Genomic DNA, 16,928 nt, shown 5'->3' with positions numbered 1-16,928 from the left:
TGATCTTGGTCTGCACTAGTCGCAAATGCAGAATCACTTGCCGCCAGCAGGCTACCCCATATTGAAAACAAGAGTGTCAGACTGTCACAAAATACGCCCGTCATCGAACTTGGCCTTACTCAAGGGGCATAATCCAAGAGTGCCTTGGGCGATTTGGGTGGTTATCTTACATGGCCGAGATATTATGCCCACAAATATTGTCAGCAGTTTGGTGGAGGTCGCCGGATGAAAACTGTTAAGACTTAGAGTGCGGACAAGGCTACCTTCGCAGTAATTCAAGGACCATAATCCAAGAGTGCCTTGTGCGGTTTAGCTAGTTATCAAACTTGGTTGAGATATTATGCCCACAAACATTGTCAGTAAGTTTGGTGAAGAGCGGGTGAAAATTGTTAGACTTAAAGAGCGGACAAGGCTAAATTAGCAGTTTTTCGAGTAATTCAAGGGCCATAATCCAAGAGTGCCTGGGGCGATTTGGGTGGTTATCTTACTTCGCCGAGATATTGTCAGCAAGTAAGTTTGGTGAAGATCGGATGGAAGCTGTTCAACTTATAGAGCGGACATGGTTTGGACGCCGCCCGGCGGCCTGCTGCCCTCACGGGTGTTCACATAATACGCCCCGCTCTTTCAGAGACGGGCGCATGAAAATGAATTATCTCCCTTTTCGTACTTCCCTTTTTTCTATTATTTGCAGAAACTTTGGAGCTTTTGAAAAGAATTTAAAGAAACATTTCCTATAAATAGATGGCAATGAGAGGAAGAGCAGAATGCAAGGATCTTTCCTAAGGTTATTGCAGAATTCCTTCCAGGGTAAATTCTGAAGAGTAAAGATATGATTTCATTACGGGAAGTTCTGAGGACAAGATCTATTTATAATTACTCTGACACAATTTCAAGAACTCAACAATACTGTCAGGAAAGTACTTTCCTAAGACTGTCTAAATTACCACTGACAGACTTTAAAGAACTTATTGTGGTTGGCAGATCGGTGACAGATCACAATAAATAAGTTTGTATTTATACATTTATTAACAAAGAGAACATAGCACATTAGTAATATCTTTAAAAACTCATTAAATGATAATGATACAAAACAAAACATATAATCATTCAGTGTCTCTCGTGAACACTACAGGAAATCAATTACATTGGTCACAAATGCACGTGATGTTGTTTTACCAAGGTCTCCACGGTGCCTCCTGCTTGATCACATGACCTAGCACAATGTCACTTTTAGACGCAATTCCATCGAAGTCAGAATTCGAGTCTACACAGTTAACACTTATTCCGGAAATACTAGAATCAGACGCAGCCGAGCTGCACGTGGATGGAGCTGGGCTCGGTGCACTGCACGGAGAACTAGCCCTGCTCATAGAGTTAACAAACATACTGTCCAAAGGTGAATGCACTCTATCTCCCCTGATATCAACAGAAGAGATTGGAGAAAACATACTGTTTCTACAAAAAGGGCTGAACGCTGGCGCCGGTGGCAAGTCTATCGTCGGTGAACTGGTACATAAACGTTCCGGAACAAAGCTATGTCTTCTTGCAGCAGACGACATGATGACCTCATTTTGGCGGGAAGTATCACAGACGTTATGCAGATGGTTGTCAAGGTCCTGAAGTAGAGGGGATGACACCTGTGTGGCAGAACTAAGGTACCGGACTGTCTCCTTCCTGCATTCCCTGAAACCAGCACGGTAGGAACTCACGTGATTTGCGCTCGAGCTCTTGGGTTGTTGTTGTTGTAACTGGGACAGATGGGCGACAGCCAATTCAAGAATCTCTGCCTTGTCCATCTTCACCACTGAACCTGCCTGAAATGAAAGGAAAAATAATTAAATACTGAGGAAGATCCGTGCGTTTTGTTACATGAAATAGCACCATTTTATATGGATTACATATCGTGGAAGAACTGGAAAGTCGCCATATGACCTATCATGTGTCGGTGCGACGTTAAATCCAACAAAAAAAATGTAGGTAGGTTTTACTTCTGTCTCAAGCTTACTTTTGAATGAAGTGACAAAATTTCAAACCGAGTCCCACACAACATTAATTTTTTAATATTGGATTTAGAAATCTGTTTCAATGAATCCTTTTACTTGAGGAACCCTAGACAAAAATTATACTGACAGTTTTATTTTGTGTTTTATAATTGTTTATTAATAGTTAAAAGTTTCTTTCATCAAAATTAATGGTATAATGAATTCTCTGCAAACATTTTGGACAATGGTCATCACTTTGAAATTTGTCTCTACTTAAGCTTGAGGAAATATCATAAATTTGCACAAAATTTATAAAAAACGGGACGTTAAAAGTTGTTTAAAAATGCAACACAGTGAAAAATAAGGTAAATTTTAAGAATATACCAAGCGAATGCATTTTTTTCAACATTTCTATCTTAAAGGTAAAGATATATTTCACAAATATTTCACAAATATTTCAAAATTTTGGGCTAGGATTTTACGTTCGTTATGTCACTTTTGAATTATGATTTGGTCTGAGTTTGTTGATCGATGTAACATGATTGTCAAGAGATAGGTTCATTTGTGGTATTTCAAAATTCTTTAAAAAAACACAATCAATGTGATCAAAAAGTGAACAGGATATTAAAGACCCAACACAGAATTGTGTTTCCGTGATGGCAGTTATACATAAATTGCATTGAAAAATGGAGAAAAATAGCATTTTTTGTAGTTAAAAACTGGTAGTGACAGACGGGAGACGTTTAAAATGTGTTTAATGTCTAAACATTTTATTAATTAATGTAGCAGTATCCACAGTGTTTTATGTATTAGTTTATACCACATTGTGCTTTTTACAGTGTAAGGTCGTTATTTAGCTGTGTTCTTGAAATTTTAAAATACACTGAGAGGGAAACTAAATTGTGATGGGTCTTTAGAATCACTATTAACATATTTCATTAGTGAGTCCCCTACGATCTTTTATCGACAGCGTACGGTAATCACGTGTATAAATATCTCGCACGGAAATATAGTAGTCGCAACTTGACCGCGATGGTTGACCTTGGGCTGATTATTCATATCAATTATTTCATTGTAGAAATCAAGGGTGCTTAGGGTAGCCGTGTATATTTATATGGAATTAGTTTGTACACAGCGCAGTATCAAAGTATATATACTTACATTTGATCAGAAAACTTTCCAATACACTAATTTATATTTACACAAATTTATATTTCCTTTTTCTCGTGCAACATGTGTTTTACGTACACTCCTTTTCAATGATAGGTTGTGCCTTATTATGTATTATAATGCAAAGGTCAACCATCGGGGTCAAGATACGTCCACTATACGCACGAGAGATTCAGGTTATTCAGTGAAATATTTACTGTAAGATTGTTTATCTTTGTCCAGTGAAAACTTTTCGATTATATTATAAGTTACTGGTAGACAGTTGACGTTAGATATTATTTGTCTTTGGCATAACTGTAATATCGTAGATTTTTGACGCCTGATTTAGGACTCGCTGTCAATTTCATTTTGAAAGATCAGAGTTTAATACGCTATGTTTGCAATAAATAATACTTACATTTTTGGAGGACTTGGCGAGGATAGCTTTCAGGTTGTCTATACTGACATTCATACGGTCTCGTCGCCTCTTCTCTATCAGTGGTTTTCGTAACTGAAAATTGAAATATATCGAATTCTGATAAATCATCAATGGTGTGTATCACATGCATGCAAATTTCTTCTATATACAGGACAGGACTCAAGTGAAGAATGTATTTTGTCCACGATATTGTTGCTGGTGGGACTTTCCAATTTTTTTTTCCTTCTACATAATTATCAATGTTCTAGTTAGCTTTGTAAAACAGCTAGTCTACGGTGTTGTCTTAGAACTAAGTTAAACTTTAAGTATATGTGGGGGTATCATTAGTTCTTAGTTAAACGTACTTGTTTGGCCCATAGTCAAAACATTGATCAAGGTGATCCTTTGACTTGCATTTAGTAATACAGCTCTTATAAGAAACATAAAAATAACCTCATAAAAAAATTATAATAAACTGGCTAATATGTAACGATGGTCACTGTTCATGCAGACAAAGTCTCTACAGAAACATCTTTTATTTCTTTTCTTTTCAGGCCCCCATAAAGGATAACCCCATTTAATTTCAGAAAATTACATGTACATATTAATGACATCAATTTTTAGCTATCATACAATTACATTTAATCTATGAAGGATAACACATCAAAAGTAGTGAATCTATTCGTCTATAACTGTCAACAAAATATATATGGAAAATAACGCAGTATACTAATATCAATAATACCATAGACATGTAGCTGTTTTTCAGTTTTCAAATTATGAACAGTATAAATGTCACATGTATTATATTTAGGCAAGACATTTTTGTTAAACTAAAACAAGTCTTGCCACAGACACATCTTAAATAAGCAGATAAATACATTAACAAATAGAATTTACTAAAAATAGTTTATTTACCTTTCTAAGAAAAGAAGCATCCGTTGCATCTATTGAACTTGTACCAACCATATTTGTTTGTGTAATGTACTAAAGTGTGTTTACGATTTGAATACTTTTTCAAGAATGAGCAGACGTTCTCAATCTCAAAATATATATAATAAGTATGCAGAAAACTGTTCATGCGTTCAGTTATTTCGTTCTTTTTTTTTTCATCGGGAAGTTTTACTCAAGAAAAAGCACGTGTCGTCTGTGATTGGGCCAAAATTGTACGCGGGTAGTGTAGTTATCCAATCAGCGATCGCCGGATAGAAATTTTGTTAATTGGCACGTGTCAATCCGCTTTGAGCGAACTCAAATTACAGAAGAGAGTGGCGAATTTCACGGGCTATCGCCTTATTGGGGCTTGCGGCTTTTTTGACAATTTGCTATCGTTTACCTTAATTGGTGGCAGAATTGTTTCTAATTGATAATAATTACTTAGAATTGCGTCAATAATTAAAATGAAGAAAAAACGGTGCAAAGTTTGCTCAAACTTGTCAAAAAGTTTATTCATTAGAAATTAAAGTTTCAGACTTCTTGTCTAAGTATGCGCAGACGACAGACAGGGAGAATACACATAGCAACCGGACACGCGTTTAGAAATTCATAAAAAAATGCACTTGTAATTATTATTGCACATTTAATTATTATGTTATGTTTTACTGTTGCAAAGATACCAATACATTGAGTCATTCACACAGATTATATACTGAACAGCAAAAGAAACTATCCAAATGTATAACTATATTTTGAGATAATTTTTTTTTTCAAATTTGAATTGTTTCTTCGTACCAAAATTACACTTGAAGACCCTAACGTGATAATTTTTTAAAAATCAATCATCCGTGAAATCAGTAGTCCCACAATAGACGTTTGAAAGGCTGTATCATCTGCGCATCAGCTGCATTGCACCATCCCAATTGGGGGCTCGCGCTAAATTTGATTCAGTCGTGCGGTGCAACCAACAATATTTTTTAAACTTTATGCTGTTTTTCGAGTTAGCCAATTATCAATATTTCCAATGACAATAAAATTTCAAAAAGAAAATTGTTAATTACAGGCGCACATGAATTTCGTGCAAAACGGCTATTGTGGGACTACTGACTTTACGGTTGATTGATTTTTGTTTCAAATTTACACGTGAAGTTCTTTAAGTGTAATGTGATATGAAAAACACAAGAGATTTATAAATTAAATTTTTTAAATTAAATTGTCCCAGTTATAGAACTGGATAGTTTCTTTTGCTGTTCAGTATATTTTTGTTAAAAACAATCAAACTTCGTTAGAAATTTCCAAGTGACTACTGTGTAAAATATTGACCATTTAAATACATATATTTCGGTTATGTGAGGGCATCATGGAAGATGAGTTTTTCCTCTTTAAATAACGGCTTTATTACCATTTTTATTTCACTTCCGACAGTAATACCAGTCTCTGTAAAATCAAACGTATAAAAATGTTTTTTGTTTTAGTTTTGTTTTTAAGAAAAGAAACTAATAGCAGTGAAAGCCCGATAAAATGATCCCTTTTAAACAAAACCGATTTATTCGTGGTTGTAATTTAAGATTTCAAGTCACAACGAATTTCATATTCAAGTATTTTGCTGAAACAACTCGCAAACAAATCTGAAAATAATTCGCAAAGGAATCAGATAAAATCTTCTTTTTTTTTTAAATTCAGTCTTATCATTCTTCAAAAACAATTTAAGTTGACAACATAGTTACCAGTAATATTTCAATTTCAATTCATTAAGCATTCTTAAGGAACGAAACAACAACAACAACAACAACAAATGCCAAACAAAAAACACAAAAATAAGAAATATTTACACAACTTACCGTTAATTTTTAGCAAAATTTGAACCGGACTGAATTACTTACTGGCATGGCTACCAACTGGGTGAAAGGAAAAACATGAATTCAGACTTTTAAAGAAGGGAGGTTACCTTGTTACCAGGGTAAATTCAAATTAGTTGAACCGCAGCAAATGTTTGTATTTTATGTAATATGAAGTTTTAACTGCTACAATCTCAATTTCGTTTATCTCTGTCCCTTTAAGTTCAATTTTTATCCAGGTTTGAAGAACATGACCCTCCACAGGTATTTTATAATCAAAGAAGAAGGAAAATACGGATATTTAACACTTTTCAGTGTATTTTAGTTTCATTGATATCCGTAGAAGTCGGTATAATTGATCATTTTCCTAGTATGCGCGTTAGCTTTCTAATATAAGCTTAAAATGATTATGTCGCGGGGCTCGTGTTTCCATGGTAACGCATTTTCTCTCATTTTTAAACAACTATGTATAAAAACGGGGTTTTCGACGGCTTCAGTGCCATTCTGTTAATGACCAACATGGAATATTTGGGTAATAGTATTAGCAAAATACCAAGCACTTTACATGGTACCCTATATTTCTTAAAATTTAAAGTAACCATGGCAACGGAGATGTTTAAAATATCTTATATCTTGCTTTTTGTCGTAATTTCTTATCTTTTCGTGTTATTTGCATTTATTCAAACACATTTCACAGCTTAAAATACTTACAGCAGTACCCTTCGTCTGGCATTTTTCATGGAAAAATCGTTCGGCATGCTGCTATTATTCTCATGGATATTGTTGAAATGAAAATAAAAAGCTGAAGCTGTGTTCTTTAAATAGACCAGTGCCAACGCTTTTGAATTTTACATTTAGATATATAGGTCACGGGCTCCGTTTCCATGGTAACATCAATTCAATACAAGAAACCACAATTTTCTACTGAAATTTGAACAATTTTAGAGCTTAGTTTTAGTATAACTTGAAGTAACAATTATCAACGGAAACTGAAAAAGGTATTGCAAATCAAACTGCCAGTTTATTTTATTTGAAAATGGCCGTAACAAGTAACCTTTCTCCCAACTATTCCAAATTCGTTCTTATGCGAAACAATATATCACTCAGGCCTACGGCCTTCGTGATATATTCTTACGCATAAGAACTCAAAACTCGGGTTATTCTACGATAAACCACGTTTGGGAACTTATTATTTCTTAATTATTCAGAGCAAAAGACTCAAAAAAATATTTCAGCAAATAATGGCTGTTTGAAAATAGTTCAAATAAAGAAAATGCACAGAATTACGTACTTTCAAAATAAAAGATATAAATTTTGCGCGGTAACTGACACGTAACGTCATGACGTCAATGACGTCATTTTAAGGCAACATTGTTTTGAAGCGTTTCTGTGGCAGTTTATTCATTATTTCTGCATTATTAAACCATAAAGCATCAGATCGGAGACAAATTCATAATTTGTTTTCAGAAGAATGGATATACAAACACATTTAGCTTGTCGTAAACGTTGTCGTAAATCGTCACGTTAGCTTCCGGTTGGACATGCGCACATACAAATATTAAGGTAACCTACCTCCTTAAGTGTCATTTGAAGTTAAAGGGAAAGGCAACGTTTTTCTTATGTTAAGTTCGTCAGCTGGGATTTCTTAAATCATTGCAGAAAGTGAAAGAATTTTCAAAATCGGAGTAAAAATAATCACGTTATGAGCATTCATATATTTGGTCAAGTTCGCGGCCATTTTGTTTCCATGGCAACATTAAACATTTACTAAATGTTTAGATACACATTTTAACTGTATCTGCTTATTTCTTTAAAATAATTTCTCTACTTTTTCCAGCTATAATAAAGAAATTATCATGTTTGGCAACTTACACTCAGGAAACGTATGAAAATTAATCCATTTAAAGGTTATTTGCTAAATAATTAATTCAGCAATGTGTAAATGACGTCATAAACACACTAAAATGGCTGCCTCCATGATCAGCCATTTTCTTAAATTTCAAACTGAAATATCTTTTTCAATAATGGCCCAATTTTAAAAATTCTTTCAGCGTTATGATAGGCTTGAGGATGGCTTTCATATAAAATAACTTATTGTCAGGCTTTCCTTACCCTTTAAAATATCCGTAACATTATAAAGATGTGTGAGAAATCATTAGTCTGAAGCTCCATTTATCAGCACTACAACATTCTGACAAGATTGAACAATGTTCGCACCAGATTTTGGTGCATTAATCAATATGCCGTTCAAAATAATAATCACCCGAGGGGTAAAAATGATAATATATGTTAAAAAAAAAAACCTGAAAGGAAGAAATTGATATTTCTGTAAGTGTTGTAAATTTAGGCAGGCGAACTTTCCAAGGTATTTTAGACATTACATAAATTTCAATTGGACAGTTGGTTCTGACAAAGAACCGGCACTCGAGTCCAGTTGATAATTGAATTCTGTCCCCACTAGAAAAGTCTCCATGTGTCACGTGACCTACCTACACGTAACACGTAATGGAATATTCATATCTAAAATATCAATTGCTACATACCAATAAAAGAAATTGTTCTTTGTTTCATATAAAATTCAGCTACTTCAGAACGGTTTTGATACAGTTTCTAGATTTTTACTCCTTCGTAGAATTATTTTCAACAAGATGTCCATACATTTGCTTCAAGAAAACGAAAAGAAAAATAGGTGTTGAATAGTATGCAGTGAAATGCAAATCAAGTGAAATCAAGTACCCTCATATTGCCGCATTTCAGAAAGCGGTCCGCAGAATAAACACCCTACTTTCGTTTTCAAGTAAACAACTCGAAAACATGCAAAAATTAGCATGAAAAGTGTCTTTTTTATGTAAAATTCCACGAGTGAAATAATGCCCATTTTGCCCCAAGTTTACGCACAAGTGCGTGAAAAATAGGGAAATTAGGATCTATTTATTAGGGACTTTTTTTTCTACACCACGGAAGCACATTTTTTGACCGAGTTACTGCTATATAACCTATAAGGGGAACCATTTATTTATTTCTCAGAAAACCTTCAGTTAAGACAACCTGCGCAGTTCCATTTACAAGTCATAAGTTGAATAGAAATTCGCGTTAATTCTGAGGCCATCCCATGTCCGTTTTTTTTTTTGTTGCCAAAAATGTCACCTCATGTGCAAGTGTTCGCATTTCTTAGTGTTTTACATGAGTTTAGCAAATGTTTTAATGCACAGAAGGTAAATTAAGCACTACTTCAACTAAAATGCCACGGATTCAATATATTATTATTTATTAACAAATCCATTCTGATTTCATGTCTAAGTATTACAAATACGGGATTTGATCGGCACCAGAAACGGGCGTTTCTTATCACAGCAGAGTCTATTCAAACTTAAACATGGTCTAGACTTGCACTCTAACACGTTATTGCTAAAACCAATCAGCTGCTTGACAAGTTTGACAGAACAGAACAGAACAGAACAGAATTTTTATTAACAACTTGACTTGAACATAGACGTTCATCGTCACATTTATGTGACAAGTTTGACGAAACTCTGCTGTAGTGCTTTAACCTAATTCATAATTCATAATTCTTACATTCATCACACGATTGGTAAAATTATTAAATTTGTCAAGCATTAAAGATGAAGACTGTAACTATTATAAACCTGAGCGTCGGCATTTTGAAAATTACACGAAATAAAGAAAGTACAATAGGAAACAATAACAAAACTTCGCAAATAGGCATCAAATAAGTACAGTCAAACCTGTCTATAAAGACCACCCTTAGGAGAGCCAAAATGTGGTCTTTATTGGTGGGAGGTTAAAGGTTAAAATACACTGTAAATGTTAAAATGGGAAGCAAAAATGTGGTGGTCTTTAACACAGGTTTGACTGACATGTTGTCAATGCCGTTGCCATCGCACCATAGTTTGTGATACAAGTATAGTTGCATAGATGTTAGCTTCAAATAATGTCAAGAACAATTGTTCTTATGTCCTATTTTAGTATAGCAAAGGGTGAAACTTGTTTTCTTGTGTACCGGAATGGAGTTTTCGGTGTTTTCACCAGTCCTGTAAAACACTATATCTTACACCCGGGGTGTGATATAACTCTCGTGCTAAAAATGATATCACAACGAACTAAATTTATTGTTTAAATTCTTTTATTAGGTTTTTCTTTTTACGTGAAACAGAATTAAAATCAAAAGCCTTAATAACGACTGTGCTTTGTTCCTTATACAGTTAAGTTTTTGATTAAAAAAGATTATTCTACAATTTATTATTACATGGAATGCCCAGAACGTTTCAATGCAGCGTATCTCTTAACTGTTGTTTATGTTTGAACGTAAATATGATGCAATTACGTTGTACATTTCAGGCGCTTCATTTAAATGCGCGTCTGTGACAAAACGGAACAAGACCCATGAACGAAAATGGAAACCGGACCCAAATTTCGCTTAGGAAAAATGGGACTGAGAAATATGCTCTAGTTCCGTTTAAGACTGAAACTGAAAATAGACACCTGATTTTTACAAACTGAACTGTGAACTAGGCTCAAGTTCCAGCAAATAATTAAAACATATATCTTTCTGATATTTGCTGGTATACTGTAACCATAGAAACGTTCGCGCACACTGTATTTCGCGTTTTTATGACGACAGACAATTTCGCGGCTACACAGATAAACGGAATACATCGGACCTAAAAAACGCAGGAAGTTGCAGTAAAAAATAAAGGCAAGACTGGTCATAACTTGTGCAAATAAGTGTGTAATCATGTACAAAATTCGAGTTCCACAATACACTATTGTCAATCAGAAATCACTGTATAGGCTTACAGAACTGTACAATGTACATCCAACTTTTTTTTTTGTTTCCCTTTTTCCTGCTTTGAAAACCAAGTAATATATATATAAAAGTGTTGGCCTTAGTTAGGCATTTATCTTTCGAAGTTGGGGGGCAGGGATAGATAAACTTAGCTACATAACCACAGTGACATCATGTCGCATTGAAAAATAAATTTATCTGCCAATATCATATCTAAATATCTATGCGAAAGTGAACTTATCTTTATATTTTCATACAATACATTGAGAAAAAGTGTTTATCATAAATCAAACTATTGCGTTTCAGGTTTACTTCACTATCTTACTAATATTTCATATATAGTTAAACATGCGACTTGTTTTAACCAGTCACGAAAGTCAATGTTTTGAAAAGATTTCTGCAAAATAAAAATAAAATATCTATGTGTAAATTACATTTACTTTTGTCTTTTGAATTAGTGAATATATCAACTTCTACACGTTTATCCTCAGCACAATATTTCAGGAAACTCGTTTGCATTTTTATCTAAATTTCTTTCCAAGTATCTTGGGCCATGAACTAGGTGTGAAATTTAGCCACTGTATGAACTAGGTGTGAAAATTAGGCCCTGTATGAACTAGGTGTGAAGTTTAGCCACTGTATGAACTAGGTGTGAAAATTAGCCCTGTATGAACTAGGTGTGGAAATTAGCCCTGTATGAACTAGGTGTGAAATTTAACCCTGTATGAACTAGGTGTGAAAATTAGCCACTGTATGAAGTAGGTGTGAAATTTAGCCATTGTATGAACTAGGTGTGAAAATTAGCCATTGTATGAGCTAGGTGTGAAATTTAGCCACTGTATGAACTAGGTGTGAAAATTAGCCCTGTATGAACTAGGTGTGAAAATTAGCCCTGTATGAACTAGGTGTGGAAATTAGCCCTGTATGAACTAGGTGTGAAAATTAGCCACTGTATAAACTAGGTGTGAAAATTAGCCCTGTATGAACTAGGTGCGAAATTTAGCCCTGTATGAACTAGGTGTGAAAATTAGTCCTGTATGAACTAGGTGTGAAATTTAGCCATTTTATGAACTAGGTGTGAAAATTAGCCACTGTATGAACTAGGTGTGAAAATTAGCCCCAGTATGAACTAGGTGTGAAAATTAGCCCTGTATGAACTAGGTGTGAAATTTAGCCACTGTATGAACTAGGTGTGAAAATTAGCCCCAGTATGAACTAGGTGTGAAAATTAGCCCTGTATCAACTAGGTGTGAAATTTAGCCACTGTATGAACTAGGTGTGAAAATTAGCCCCAGTATGAACTAGGTGTGAAAATTAGCCCTGTATGAACTAGGTGTGAAATTTAACCCTGTATGAACTAGGTGTGAAAATTAGCCACTGTATGAACTAGGTGTGAAATTTAGCCATTGTATGAACTAGGTGTGAAAATAAGCCATTGTATGAACTAGGTGTGAAAATTAGCCACTGTATGAACTAGGTGTGAAAATTTAGCCATTGTATGAACTAGGTGTGAAAATTAGCCACTGTATGAACTAGGTGTGGAATTTAGCCATTGTATGAACTAGGTGTGAAATTTAGCCACTGTATGAACTAGGTGTGAAATTTAGCCACTGTATGAACTAGGTGTGAAAATTAGCCAACTTTTTACCATATTTTTCGCCTAGCGACCTTAAACTTTTTAATATCTGGTCCCGGGCCCCTTATATAATACCAGATTTATATAGCGCCCTTTTCATGATCCAGTAACACAAACAGTATCGGTAACTTGTGTTACAACCTAACACTCGTTACAATCTTCTCTTTCTGAGACAGAAACTGTCAAGTCTATTTGGAAAGATATGTTTTTTTATTTATTATTTAGTTACTGCGTTGTTGCGCAAGTTCACAAAGAACACTGCCTGGAACATCGTATGTCATTTCATTTGTAGTCGTTATTTTTGAGAGCTACAAAATTCTGAGAGCCGACATTGTTGCTCGGTTGGTTTTGTCCCCAGTTTCAGCCGTTGCGAGCAGCAATATCAGTTCTGTCTAGCTATACCAGCCTGTCATTCATTCGTCTTCCTCCAGTCCAATAACAGTTAACTAGTTGCAGTCTGAGATATAAATATATTTACCAACATAAAAATAAAACATGTCGGACGGTCGGTTTTAAGGTTGTGGATCTGTAATGACAATAGAATAATTTCGGAGTCTTCGTGTGTGATTTCGGCATTCTCCGGAATTTACTCAAAGACATGTGCCCGTTGAGCTATATTTACGTCAGAAGAATACCTTATTGCTTAACGAGATTATATGAACACACGGAAATTGCCTAGTGTCAGCTTACTTCCTAACATAGAAAATAACATGCAACAACATGATGTAAAAAACAAATTGGAAGATTTTTTCTAATCACTTTTACGTGTTTTACAGGTTTTGTGAATTGAAACAAATAAAGAATATTGCTTTGCAGGTAATTTTCTATTGCCTTATTATATTTTAAATATACAAACATGAACGGACAGTTATTTTCGTATACGTATGTGTTTTAAAAATATACTTTCTTTTTTTGTATACTCAAATAGAGAAGCTAGACAATCTCTTCAGTAATAGTCAAACGAATTTCTGATTCTATCAATAAACTGAATAATGACAACAACGGTATTTGGTGCTGTAGCGTTTTTTGCTGTTGTTTTCGTTGTGGTTTGTTGTTAGGAGGGGTTCGATCGCAGATATTGGATGTGTTTTAAGTTGAAACAATACTTCCATTTGTTGAAAATAATAACAGATCATTAAGATAATTTCAGGAATCGTTTATTCATTTTAACAGCATATTTGTACGTGGATAAATGTAAAACCTTTCTACTGGTTCGCAACCATAAACACGGACGACCATCAACCCGGACATAGCAAAAACGCTTGATTTTGTTGTCATTATATCATCTGTTGTCGATCGAGCAGAGGCTTTATTTGTAGTATCGCGACGCAACATCATCAGTTCATTGTATTAAACCTGAAATTCCACTTCAAATGTTGTATGCTGCCACACGCAAGCGGATTTGTACGCAGTGCGCATGCGCGAAATTTTTGCGAGGCCTTAATTGGAATTGACCTACGCAAATCTGAGGTAAGCAGACGAAACCTGTCATAAATAGTAATATTTGTAAATACAGCAAATTATATTGACAGCTGAATTTCAACTTACCATAAAAAGCAATATCATGTCGTCAGAATAATCAAATTTAAATAGAAAGAATATATATCTATGCATTACAACGAACATAAAACACTACGTGACCCATCAAACACGGACGACCATCAACCTGGACATAAACGCTTGATTTTCTGTTGTCGATCGAGCAGATGCTTTATTTGTAGCATCGCGACGCAACATCATCAGTTCATTGTATTTATCCTGCAATTTCACTTCAAATGTTGTCTGCTACCACACACATGTTTACATCTTGTGGGAAAGCGGACTTATACGCAATGCGCATGCGCGGAATTTCTGCGAGGCCTGGAAATTGTCCTACGCAAATCTGAGGTAAGCAGACGAAACCTTTCATAAATAGTAATATTTGTAAATACAGCAAATTATATTGACAGCTGAATTTCAACTCCCCATCAAAATCGATATCATGTTATCAGAATAATCAAATTTAAAATAAAATAGTGGAGAATTACGCACACATTTTTAATCTAAGGGAGGCACCACTTACAATACTACAATTTGATAGAAACACGAGTTGCTTTCCATTACATTATAAAAACAGTATTATGGATGTTCAAAATGAACACTCCACTTAAACGAGGATTAAAAGGTGACAATTAGCTGACAGATACTTGATAATATAACAAGATTCGGTGACCCTATATACGGGCCTCAAAAACGTCCATGACCTATATCTATAGAAAACAAATTAGCTCTTCAATTGGTAGAAGAATGTAACTTTTTCACTTGAAATTTCATTCTCCAGATGCGTGTTTTACAAACGTTATCATGAAAAATGTTTTGTAGGAAGCGAACCAGTGTAGCATTACTCACGTATTGAAACTATACTGAAAAATAGAAGGAATATATCTATGCATTACAACTAACATAAAACACTTACGTGACCTACACCTTTTTCTGAAAAGTTTTTTTTTTGTCTTTAAAGCTGCAAAATATTTTTAAAATCTTAACGGCAGATTTTTTTGTAGACTACAAGTTCTTTTTTTCAATTAAAAATAAAGTGGTATGGGTAATTATGTCAATGAAAGAGCTTTGTAAGTGACATTTATGCTGATATAATTACTGTTTTCACCTTTTATTTATAGTAACCTGTAAGACCTGAAATCCCTATAAAGTTAAGTGGGATATTATATGTTTTTAGAGTACTACCATATTTTCAATTTTACAAAATTTTAGAAATGCTTAAACAGTGGGTATAAAATTAAAACGAGTTCGGTGACCTGTGCCTTTTCTTTTCTCGTTATTCTTAGAAACTAAGTAGTTTAGTCAATCCAAAACTGTTATCCCAGCAAATAACTGAAATAACAACTCATTCATATTCAAGGGCAGAAATCTATGAATTTGTACTCCTACAAAAAAAAAAAAAAAAACAACAACACACACACACACACACACACACACACACACACACGCAAAAACAACAGCAAAAAAAAACCCAGAGCAATTCCACGAGATTTCGTGCTCACGAAATTAAGCGATAATATGTTCTTGTCAAAATACAACATACTGTAAAAATTTTATTTGCATGTCACAGACATAAAGGGATTTTGTCACGAACGTGACTTATTTTTTTAATTTTTCTTTTTTATTTTTTATTTCACAATGTATGTTGATAATTAGTTTTTTGAAACTTTCTATTTTATGTTTAGAATGTAAGATTATTTACGTTAGATTTGCTTATAGTTGGTTATGTTATCCTCTTAAAATCAAGTGTGTTTTTTTCTACCTCGAACTTAAAAAGTCTTTGAAAGCCATCATTTCTTTGGCATCATTGAAAATAGAAATCTTGATTTTATGTAAATATCTGTTCACAGATTACATGGCATTGTGCAGAACACTGCACGTCATTCCATTTGTATCCAAATGTAGATAAAAGCTCTACACAGTCTTGTGTATTCCCTGCATTGTTGGGTTGATTGGCTCCCCAGTTTTCATGTTCAATAACTGTTCCATCTAACCATATGAACCCACCACTGCTTCGTGTAGCACCGGTCCAGTAACACCCAAAGTCTGTAATATAAAGTTAATTTCTAACTGAAACAATGTCGATATTATTATGTACTTTTTACCTGGGTGTTATTACACCCAGCGATATGTTACATATTTTATTAATTATCTTTAAATTCATGTTTATTTTGGTATTTGTTTAAACAACATTTTTGGGTTACTTTAATGGTGAAAACAAATATTTCTGAATAGCAAATTTGTTTTTGTGTTTTATTTTGTGTAATACATACTTCGCCATGTCACGAGCACTTAACAGTACATATTGACCTATATTTTAGTATTTGTTTTCGCCATTGGTGACGTCACAGCTTTATTACACCATTCATCATACCGGTACTCACGGTGCACAATCACGTGGTTTCTGACGTCACGCCGTAGGTATCGCGCCAAGCATTTAATATAAACAAAGCTCGATTCAAGAAGAAAAACTCGTCGTAAGTATTTTATTACGTATTTTTATAAAATGTCTTTTGTATGTTGCAAGTCCTTATATCAATGCGTACCTCCGGTCACACAGCATCTGCCCGTGTCTGCTTTAGTTTGGCTGGAATACGGGACAAACTGACCAAAATCTCAAAAT

At 34.4% G+C, this 16,928-nt stretch overlaps 1 protein-coding gene across 1 annotated transcript; it reads right to left on the bottom strand.

The window, feature by feature from the left end:
* Positions 1-1,017: 1,017 nt before the first annotated feature.
* LOC123535321 (enhancer of split m8 protein-like) lies at positions 1,018-4,518 on the bottom strand. Its single transcript, XM_053520459.1, has 3 exons — positions 4,468-4,518; positions 3,550-3,666; positions 1,018-1,814 (listed from the first exon to the last, which is right to left on the bottom strand). Exons 1-3 carry the CDS (start codon positions 4,516-4,518, stop codon positions 1,173-1,175), a joined length of 810 nt encoding a protein of 269 aa, XP_053376434.1. The 3' UTR covers positions 1,018-1,172.
* Between the last annotated feature and the right edge of the window lie 12,410 nt (positions 4,519-16,928).

This window comes from Mercenaria mercenaria, chromosome 12 (assembly GCF_021730395.1).
Source record: "Mercenaria mercenaria strain notata chromosome 12, MADL_Memer_1, whole genome shotgun sequence".
Classification (NCBI taxonomy): Eukaryota; Metazoa; Mollusca; class Bivalvia; order Venerida; family Veneridae; genus Mercenaria; species Mercenaria mercenaria.
The sequence above is the reverse complement of the archived record's forward strand: the minus strand, read 5'-3'. Positions and strand labels throughout refer to the sequence as shown.